Below are 11441 nucleotides of genomic sequence, written 5' to 3'. Positions count from 1 at the left end.
AGGCTGGATGAGTTCAGTTCCTACCCTGATCCGCCAGGAGAATGGGGGCGATGATGTTTTCAAGGCCTAGGATCGATTGAACATCTGGGAGAACGGTACATGCAGTTAGGGCACGCAGTAACTATGGCCTTAAGTGCCGCGAACAGCAGTTTTAATATGACCGATGCGACGCATTGGTTTATGGAAGCGCGCATGTGATTTACCATTTACCATTAATATGCGCTTAGCACAGAGGAATGGAAAGTGTAACGGTCATTTCACTCGGTGTTTTCTTCCTCACTGGAATTCACGGCTCTGAGAATGACACGCCGCCGTAGTTCTCGACGACGACTCCTGCAGTCCACCCACATTTATCAAGAAAGTTGCGGCCACTGCAGCGTATTGTGGGATACACCGTTAGTGGGAGTGCGCGTCTACGTGTGTCACTGCGTCGATAGTGCTTGCGTGTAGCGTTTGACCGTCGGTATATTCCACTGAAGCACGAGCAGATACGAGTTTCGTCTTGGTGTAAGTTGAACATGCTACGCCAGTACCTTCAGAGGTTGGTACTACAAGGGCAACGGAGCAACGGAGACATGCAAATGAACGTAAGTGATTGCGTTTATCGACGTCGCAGCGTATTGCTCCTTGTGAAAGGACATGTGAGCTTTCATCCGCTTTGTGCCGATTTGTGTATGGCCGCAGGGAATGACTGCGAAGAGGTATATATGGTGACCGGTGACGTTACTCGAAGTTGCACGAAGTAACAGTGGTTACCAGCCCTGTGTGCGGAGGCAGGTGAAATTGTTTTCTGTGTGTGTTCTTTGCAATATTCGTGGAAGAGTCGAATATATACTGGATTTGTGATGATTGGTGATGATGTGATGATGGTCAGGAGGGTATGTCCGGGGTCACCTTTTTTTCATTTGAAATACAGTAGCGCTGTCTTGTCTGAACAGTTGCTATTCAACCACCAGAACATCAGTTCTTGTCTCTAACAACGCCTGGAATCATTTTGCTGTTCGTAATATTTTGGCACACATCGATAAACACGAATCAATAATAACTGCACAGTTAGTATGTATTTCCGAAGCTCACACGGATACTTTGTTGGCTGTCTATGCATGCACGGAAAAATTGTTTCAGAAAGCAGTAAGCTCCAGCACGGTGCTATATGGACGGCGTTATTGTGTGCAAAAAAAGAAAGAAAGTAATTGAAAACGGATGCGCGCTAAAGCGTAGTGAGCAAGCGTACGTGTGGAAGCATATACGTGAGCAAGCGCGTAAGCGTACGGTCAGGCTGCGACCATTGACAATATCTCGCATTTTTGTCTGTTTTCAGAATGCCCTCGTGGACCACTGTCTCTGCAATGGGAGCCGCATGTTTCCTTGTGACATTCTTCGTCACGCTAAGCAGAACAGAGGCAGGCCTCTTTGGGGGCAGCAGTGGCAGCAGCGAGAGTAGCATGCTGAATCAAGGTAACAGCAGCTGGGGTCCCCCATCTTGGCATCATGGCTCTTCCATCAACGACGTCTGGTCGCGGCGCCAAAAGACCCCCAACAAGCAATTCGATGTGCAAACCGTAACCACTATCATCAACGTGGCGCGCTATCTGCTCTGTAAGTGCCGCTCGATCCTAACCCTCGCATGAAGCATCAGCCATGGAGAAACTCTATAGAGGTGCACGGTCCTTGCGGTGCCTTCCGTTTTTGTTCTCCGCCATGTAGCTGTGAATGTGTCTCGGCGAAGGTAAAAGGCTCGTAACATAGGCATGTGTCGCTAGAGAGACATAAGAAGCATTTTGGGGAAATGTAGGCACTCGAGAACGGGACGTCGTACACCTCTAGAATTCTCCAGTTGCTTAATGACAATAATCTCAGTAAAAATTATGCGACAGGAAACGTATTGTCGGTCGTTGTGGTAGGCGTGACGGCGAAAGGGTACTCCACATGCGTTCCAGTATTCTACGAGTCGCAAGAAAGGGTATATCATCCTCCCTTTGCAAGAAATGGTATATATGTCACCGTTACGTCAGTAACTGCCGTTCACCCTGTATTCGAGTGTTCACTGGCTAACGCGCAGCACGAATTTGACATTGGGTGGTGAAATTCTAATGACGAAAAGTGGTTGTACAGAGCTGGACAAAAGTTTGAACAAGTTCCGGCGCATTCGTTTCTCGGGGTGACACGCTATAGCAGCGAATGGCACCGTACGGACTTACAGACATGTGCCAAGGTAACCCAGTCGCCTGTTTACAAGTCCGTACGGTTCCATTCGCTGGCAGCGTACCGTTTTGAGGAAGGAATGCGCTGGAGCGTGTTCTTTAAACTTTTGTCCAGCACAGTAAGAGGATTTCGGTAGTACATCCCGTTGTGGTACATAAATGGGATATGGCAGTTGAAAATGAGTTTCTTTGAATGGACGAAACGAATGATTGTTGCTATCTTGAGAACTCGATATCCAAATTCCGCAGCGCATATCACGAGGAACTCACGTCGAAGACCACATCCGGGCTTCGTCATATCTCGCCACCGCTCTGAGATTTCGGAATATGCGACTATCACTCGCGTGCATCACTTCTGTGTGTTTGATGAAAATTTAATATAACGTGGTAATGCATACAAGTGTCACTTGCATCATGCATGCAAGTGTCATGCATCACTTCTATGCGTAGATAGGCACAAACAAAGGATTGAGTGCAATGACGTTCGCGTGCAGTACGAAACAGTCGCTATAGCCCATGCGTAGTCTTTCGTAGTAGTATAGTTGAGCTCGTCTTGACACTAAAACCGTTGAACAACAAAGAACTGATGTTCTGAGGCTGGAACAACATAGAAGGGACAAATACATACAAGGCCTCAAGTTGCCTAAGGAATTAGCTAGCTGTAGGAGTCGAACCAGGAGTCGAACCAGGTTCGGTAATCCAGAAGACGTGGGTTCGAGTCCTACAGCCTAGCCAACCTTTTCAGTGACTTCCATCTCTCATCACTCAAACCGTGTCGTATTAACTACCTGTGGCCAACTGAATAGACGCTTATGCTCATTCATGAACTTTCTGTTCTGCTTGCGTTACTCGCTGCTGAATCTACATCGGGGTACGGAGAAGTTTCCATTCGTGTGAGTTTTACTGACGTGGTCGTGTTCACATTGCATCCTTGAAAGCTTTGGCTATACACTCTAAACGTACCTTCTAAAATCCCAATTTATAAGGTACATTTTTGTAAAAATGTACCCTATATTTTATACGGTACGCACTGCATTGTCCCATAAGCCGTTTAACTTGGACAATAGGAGGGGGATTTTATCAGGTACAACAGCTATAAGGTTCACAGTTCGGAAGGTACTACATATATAAGGTACCCCTTTTATCAGGTACGTAGTTTAAGAGGTACAGCGAATATCAGGTACCCGTCCCATGAGGTACGTGAAATATAAGGTACATAACTTAGAAGATACGTGAAATATCAGGTACTCTGCCTATAAGGTTCGCTAGATATCAGGTACCAGGTCTTTCCTGAATATATTCGCCTCGAGATCGAACTGTAGGTGGCGCTGCGGCGGACCTCTAGTAGGGATCCGGCGCGATCCGGCGAAGCAGGCGCAGGCTTTTCTGCGCGGGTATCGCAGTGTTTTTGGATGAAATGCCGCTGTCAGTGCCTCACATATTCCGGATGTGATGAAATGCGCTACTTAGAACTCTGATAAGGTGTGAAAGTTGACAAAAAAGTGCTGCACTGCGAAACAGTCGCGAAATTGTGAAAAGAAACTCACCTGTGTGCGTTTGAAGGGAGACACTGCCTCCTTTGTTCCAAGCGAGATTTTGTTTTTGTCTTTTGGGAACAACAAGGATTAAAAAAAAAAGAACTCAACATTCCCGTCTTCACTGGTCTTGGAAATCTAAATGTACAATTGTGCAAGAATGCAATATAAGGGTAGAATAGCCCAATAAGTACTGAAGCCCTTCGCTATAATTTTTGCGTCGTATAACAGCGGTGGTTTTCAGGTCGTGCGAGTATAGAAAAGGTTTGGAGGTTTGATTCGTCTCCTGCGCAGGCATTCATTAGACAGTGCTAAAGTATGTTACAAGATGACCACACCTCTGTGATGGACTTGGATTTGTGTGGGGTGCTACTGGTCAGGTAATAACTATACACAAACTAAATTTTGGGTTCCAGCGGCAGGTTTATTCTGAAATTCGCTGTTGCACCCGTGCTTCATACACCACAAAACACGTGTGTTTTACAGAGAACGTTTGGGGATGGTGATAGGCATTTTACCTTGAATGCGTGTTTTCCAATGGTCACGTATGTGAAAAATAAAAGTCAAGCCTGTCATACGGTCAGATGAAATAAGATGAAAGCTTGAAATTCACATATTTTAAAATCTCCATATAATACATGTATTCATACATTCGATGCACCTTGTGTCTAGCGCGCGTAGAATACCATAACTGAGCATTATGAAGTAACTTTGAACGGCCAGCAGAGAAACCATTCCATAAATAACTGTGATACTGATATCCTTATACTTATGATAAAAAAAAAAAGACAGAACTGCTACAACATTGACCTTAGCTCTCAGTACATTTTGTTTGACACACAGAGCCGCAGCGACAAATATAATGTAACAAAGGCCGAGTGGAATCCGCAAACCGGAACATATGCACGTTCTGTAGTTTTCTTCCATGCTAAGCCGCTGGGTGGTTTACACAGATTCGCGGGCAGCGCTGCAGCGCATAGACAACATGGGCATCCGTGGCTCCTTGGCTCCGGTGGTCGTGAACATCCTGACGACACTCAAGGTTTTAGAAGACAGGGGCCACCGGCTCACCCTCCAATGGGTCCCTAGCCACATTGGAATAAGAGGCAATGAGGTAGCGGATCGGGCAGCTGCTGCAGCTCACCATCGCCGCTCAGCAGTCTCCATCATACTTTCGAATGGAGATAGGCGCTCCCTCTTGTCCGCGTTGACGTCGCCCTGGGCCCATCAGGAATGGTATCATGACATCACCCGGTGGTCGCTTCTGTATATGCTGTTGACCCAACGCTTTCATTTGACATGCCAAGCGGTTTCCCTCGCCTTGATGTGATGTGATGTGATGTGAATAAAGAAAAAAATGGGGATGTAAGTTTCGACGAAGTCAAACTGGCTACCCCAGTACACTTAATACAGAAACGTCTCTAGTGCGTCGTTTACGACTTAGCGTCGCGTTCACCCCTGCACTCCGGTATAGGCTGGGCCACAGCACCACGGCGCTGTGTACAACTTGTGGTTTACCGGCAACAATCCGACACATTCTCGAAGACTGCAGCCAGTACGTACGCGAGCGACGGGCCTTTAAATCTCAACTTGAAATGCTGGATCAGAGGCCATTCAACATCTGCAAAGTTATCGGCCCATGGAGTAACCCTGGACACCAGTGCCGTGCACTTGGCGCTCTTCTTTCCTTTCTGAGGGCCAGCGGCCTCCTTCACGAACTGTAGTCTACATTGTCCCCCAAACACTGCAAAACAAGAAATCTTCCATAGAAGCCTTTAACTAACCTCGTGGAACGGTGAAGCCATCTGTGAGGTATTGGTTATCGCCATCACGATGAATATGAGTAAACGGACCTATAGAAAGCAACAATCACGTTCACAACGAAATGTAATCAGTGACGGTCATAGGTGGGGAGTAACGCGTTACAAAGTAGTGCGTTACCGGTAACGCGTTACATTCGAGTAGTGAAATATGGTAACGCATTACATTTGGAAGAAAAGTAATGACTAACGTAACGTCATTACATTTTTAATAACTAAGGCGTAACGGCGTTATGCGTTACTGCGTGTTCGGGAACCTTGCTTCATCACTTAAACTTGAAAGCTTGAGCGAGGACTATGCCTGCAGAATCCAGGAATTCTTTTTTTTTTTTAAACGATTTTTGCTGTTCATCTTCAACAATGACAACAAGGTCACATCGACACCCACGAAGAACGCAAAAGAAGGGTTATTGACCTACCCTGGGTGAGATGTCACCCTTTGTTTACCACCTCTGTTTGTCACTCCCTCTGGTGTTTTTCGAACGAATTGGGCAAAAGCGGCAGAGGAATAGCCTCTACCCTCTGAATAAGTAAACAAAGTACCAAGGGATTGGCTGTTCGGATTTGTACTGTGTGAGATAAAAGGTCACCGTCTCTATCAACCTTGACAAGGACCACTCACTGGTCATTAGGCGTCCTCTCAGCCCAACGGGCGAAGCTCACAGATTAAAATTTTGAGCATCAACTACTTCTGCGTTGCCATAAATCGTACATGTAATTACATGTACGTACATGTAAATCGTACATGTAAGTTGTGTTCATGCGTGACCCTTGTTTGTGCCCAACATTGCTTGTACTGATTTGCGGAATGCACTTATGTGACTCAACCATATTATGTATAAGCAAAACCTCATGAAGTAACGCAAAAGTAACGGCATTACTTATCAGAAGTAACGGCGTTAGTAACGCGTTACCTACTACCGCAACAGTAACGAATAACGTAACGCATTACTTTTCGAAAAAGTAGTGAGTAATGGTAGTGCACTACAAAATAAAAGTAACTTCCCCACCTATGGTGATGGTAACAGTCGAAAAGCAAATACTTACGGTAATCACGTGGACCCTCGTCCATGTTGCAAGACCCAAGGTTAATCAAGCGCGTTCAGTGATAGCCTGCGTTCGTCTCGGCACGACCACGACATGTGCACAAACCTCCGGAGACGACTGGCGCTAAAACCGTCCTCCTACACTCTTAGAAATGAACTTCACCGCATAGCACGCTCCTAGCCAACCATGATCTCGAGTGATATCGTTATCTGCCCTGATTTGTTGAAAACGGGAGGCGTACGCCTTTTATGTGACAATGATGAACAGCATAAGTGTCACAAAAAAGGCGTACGCCTCCCGTTTTCATCGATTCAGGGCAGATAAGGATATCATTCCAGATTATGGATGGCTAGAAGGGTGCTATGTGGTGAAGTTCATTTTTAAGTGTGCATTTCAGTTTGACCCATATGGGCCACCGGAGTTGTGGGAACTACACTGCGTATAACTGTATAAGTCGCTATCCTCCCGTGGACGGGGGCGAACCGGTTTCCTGGATCAGAGTAATTGTCAGAAAATCTAGACAGTATGCTATGAATAATCGCCTGAAGGCCATTGCGCGTTTTAGCAGCAAAAATAGGAAAAGGAGATGGCATGCACCGTGTTCTCGACGTCCGGCTGATATTTTAACACGTGCAAGAGACTATTTTTTCAGATGAATTTGAAGCACTGTGTCATCATTCGTGTGTCCCAGCAGAGAGCAATTATTGCTGACTACGTGAAAATTGCACAAAAAATCTTTTGTCGCCGGGCAAAGTAACTGCTAAAATGATTCACGCGACTAACGCGTGTTTAAAATCCCGTCTCGGTTTTGAGATCCACAATACGCTCGCGACTGTTATTTGGTCAAATTCTCGAAATTTGCCAAGTTTATTAAATTTGGATTTCAGAACTGTAGTCGGAACATTCATTATTCCGTAACGCGAGATAACTGCCTGAGCGGTTACGGCTGATTATCAGAGCACGGAATATTCGGGTTCCAGGGAAACGGTCTCGGAGAAATTGGTCCTGAAAAAAAAATGATGCGCAATCTTTACGAAGTCCACGCTTAAAATTCCACCCTTCACAACCCATTTTGTGAAAGCAACCGCATAAAAATACACGCACTCAAAATAAACTAGTTTATGCGCGACACGAAAGTCTTTTCGGCGGAACATGCTGTTATGATGTTTCCTACTCATATTTGTACTGTTATCAACTTATTTCTTGAAATAATAACATTTTGCAAGATTGATCCTTAAGAGATTCATTTTTGAACGTTATATTTTTACATGATTCATTTCGGCGTCATCCTGTTTGCCGATTTTAGCATGCATGGATAATACCTGTCGAATAGGTTCCATTGCCGAATAGCCGCATGTGTAAACGTGAATATTCTTGTCACATGAATGTCATGTCACATTTAGAATATTCTGTGTTTTATTCTGGGGCTAATTATGCAGATTTCTCTTCAGCAGTTCATTCACAAGCCGGCAAACCGGCTGTTCACAACGTGTCTTCCCACTTCGCCTATTACCATTTCGCCTAATGCTTTTTAGCGGATTCTCTCGCAATCCCTTAGGGGGTTCACCAACTTCCAACTCAAGCGGGTCCCATTTAACCTAATGTATGCTATGCACAGTCCCACTTCGCCAACTGATCCGTGTCACGTGATGGAAGAAGGCGGTCCACTAGCGTGCTGCCAAAAGTCACTTTCGCATCTTCACATAACTTCACAACCTCTTTGGTTTTATTCAAGCATAGCATTAATTCATTTTTAGTACTTCCTGAAAAGTAAATGCAAGAAATTTCCATAACTTAAAACTCGAGAGTAGGGGACAAAAAAAACGACAACACAGACACCTAATCCCCCAGTCTCCTAGTCCCCTGGTCTCAGGTTTTAAGTTATGGACCTGTACCACCAGCTCGCTTGCTACCTCTCTGTCCTCTCGCAAGAAATTTGTAATTCTTTGTCGGGAAGTCAAAGTTAGTTACGCGTCTCCACATAGCAACTTCATCCCTTTGCTAGTTCTATTCAAGCGTGCTGCCAAAAGTCACTTTACCTGTTATATTTCGTATCTGTGTGCTAAACTAATGAGGTCTGTCACAGGTCACGTGCACAGGGACGACGTCACGACCATCTGGTTGGTCACGGCGTACCCTTCGCCATGCCTCGTGTTCACGAGTGGAGTTTTCTTTCTTTCTTGTTATTTTTTTAGGCGAGCAAAAATTAAAAAAAATTGCCTCTTATTTGTTTCATTCGAAGTCGAATTCCCTGAGCTGCACGGAAAACCTGTATCCCTGCTAGTGATTTTGCAAAGTGGTACATTCTAAAAACTGATTGATTGATTGATTGAAAGAAAGAAAAAAATGGAAAAAAACTGAACTTCTCCGCACAGCACGTCCTGCGCTACCATTGCGACGAATGATAGGACTATCGCCTCTGATTCGAGGAGAGAGGGAGGCGTACGCCTTTTTATGTCAATTATCATATATCCAAATTGACACAAAAAGGTGTACCCCCCCCCCTTTCTGTCTTCGAATCAGGAGCGAAAACCTTATACATGGCAATGGTTGGCGCAGAGCGTGCTGTGCGGTGAAGTTCAGTTTTCAGAGTGCAGCAGGCCCATTTCCCTGTCCAGCCTATATGGAAACTTATATGTTACGTTAAACATTCATCCATCCATCCATTCATGAATAAACGAAAACGTTTTAATCGATAATAATCTATTCATTTTATTATTTGTGGTATCGCACACACCTTCGTCTGCAAATGTAAAGGGTCCTTGTTTCGGACAACATAAGGCTGTCGTCGGACGAGCGGATTCATTTCTTGCAGACGTCACTATTGGGGCGGGGCATGTAAGTAACGCCCACTTGTCGACAGTCCCGTTTCGCCTAATGAGACTGCGCAGCAGTCCCATTTCGCCTAACGCGAGTCACCCCTCCCGCCTCTTTAATCGGATAATCCGGATTAGGCGCGTGATGGACCCCTCATGGAATTTATCTGCACAGTAGAAATAGGCAAGAGAAGTGCTCATATCACTAGATAACGTCAAGCCCTATTCGCGATGACACAGAGTGCTGTACCTTTCACGACTTTCGAGACATGTTCGGTCTACAGGGACTCTTTCTTTAGGCGTCACAGAGTGCCTCAGAAAGAGCGAGAAAAGAAAAACGAGCGCCACTTTTTGCTACTTGAGTAGCAGACAATTGCTCAAGTATCACATGTTAGTAACTCAAGTAGCAAAAAATTGCGCTCGTTTTTCGTTTTATTGCCCTCTTTGTGAAGAGCTCTTTGGCGCCTAAAAAATACACCCTGTATTTGCGAAATACGTTGTGAAGCTTTTGCACAATGAGAGCTGTATCATGGCAGAAACAGCGCTCCGAGTTCATCCTTGAGACAGGCAATGGAAAGGTTGTTTATAACTTACAAGGTACATTTTATATGATACGCGCGTCGAAATGCGTATTGTACCTTATAAAGCAGCAACGTATCGTATGAAACGCTGCGTACCCTATAAAAAAGAAGGCGCGACCATTGCGAAAACGCGTACCTTATAAATGGAGAGGTGCTGTACCCTATATTTACAGGGTACAGCGACATAGAAGGTACGTTATAAGGTATAGACTTTAGAGTGTACGTTAAATACTCAACTACATAAGGGAGCTTACTCGTAAAACTCCAGTCTCGTAACACTGAAGGATACTTTCGTCCATTGACTGTCACAATTATTACCCATCTGAGAGCAACGCCGCCCTTATTTTACCGGGAGCATGACCCGGTCTCCTCATTCATTCAGAAATCGAGGCTTTTGATGATGAAGCGTGGATAACATGATCCAGAGGCATTCATGGCAGCGTTTCACTGGTAACCAAAGCTTTCGAGGATGTTGTGCGGTAGCAGCACCCCCACCCTTATCTGGATAGGTGGGGAGAAAAAAAAGTGGGATTCCACATAACAACCTTTCTTATGAAGCACCCTTGGGGGCACTAGTAGCATCGATCGGCGAAACTTACTGGGGTAGAGACACGTTGCAAATCTTATTTTTAGTCAAGAAATACTCTTGAGACCAATGACACCCTGTGCCATGCACCCGCATTATCACTGGTATCCAGCCATCATTATTCATTCATTAATAGCTTAATATTAATATATTAGATATATTAATATATTAGACGCAACTTTTCAGTGTTGTGTTAGAGCGTGAATAAAAGAAATAAATGATAAAAAGACAGTAAAGGAAATCTGGTTGTCTGCCACGGACGTATTTCAGCTTACGCCACATTAAAGTTATTCGAGATGTTTAATTCTCAGTTAATTTGGACAAAGATTGGAAGCTGGAAACAGTCCTAGTCCTCGCAAGGCTCGTGTTGTGAAATTCCATGATAGGCAAGCCTGAGCGATGGGCAAGACACGTAAACAAACACAAACACGAAGGTATGTTGTTTACGTGTCTTGCCCATCGCTCAGGCTTGCCTATCATGGAATTTATCCACCAGCTAGCCTGCATTTACGCCATTCTGTTGTGAAATTCCAATTGTGGCCTGCGGCTATGCACTACAACTGCTATTGAGGAAAGTCACACTGATTCGGCAGCACGTTATTTTTCTCGTCGGCCATGAGGGAAATCATTTCGCCGGTAACTTCCGTTTCATCGGCAAGATTTGCTGCTAACACCAGAAATACGAGTAAGGCTCGAGCGTTGCGTATGAAAAGCTGCATTACCTGCACCCTGTGGGTTTTGATACCGCCATGTCGAGGAACTTGTAGAAACCGATTACGACAGCCTCCACTATCAATGGGAGGTCCGTTAGATACACGATCTTAACACGACCAAACAAAAGGTGACGCGAGA

General features: G+C 45.0%; 1 protein-coding gene across 1 annotated transcript in view; it reads left to right on the top strand.

The window, feature by feature from the left end:
• The first annotated feature begins 518 nt into the window (after positions 1-518).
• The window catches only part of LOC135384568 (kallikrein-5-like), a 30396-nt gene continuing 19473 nt past the window's right edge, over positions 519-11441 (top strand). Inside the window, exons 1-2 of the mRNA XM_064613765.1 lie at positions 519-541; positions 1322-1599. Of these exons, the coding sequence (XP_064469835.1) occupies positions 519-541; positions 1322-1599 (301 nt within the window). The remainder of the gene's footprint in view (positions 542-1321; positions 1600-11441) is intronic.

Source organism: Ornithodoros turicata, chromosome 2 (assembly GCF_037126465.1).
Source record: "Ornithodoros turicata isolate Travis chromosome 2, ASM3712646v1, whole genome shotgun sequence".
Classification (NCBI taxonomy): domain Eukaryota; kingdom Metazoa; phylum Arthropoda; class Arachnida; order Ixodida; family Argasidae; genus Ornithodoros; species Ornithodoros turicata.
Note: the sequence above shows the minus strand (reverse complement) of the source record. Positions and strands in the feature narration are given on the sequence as shown.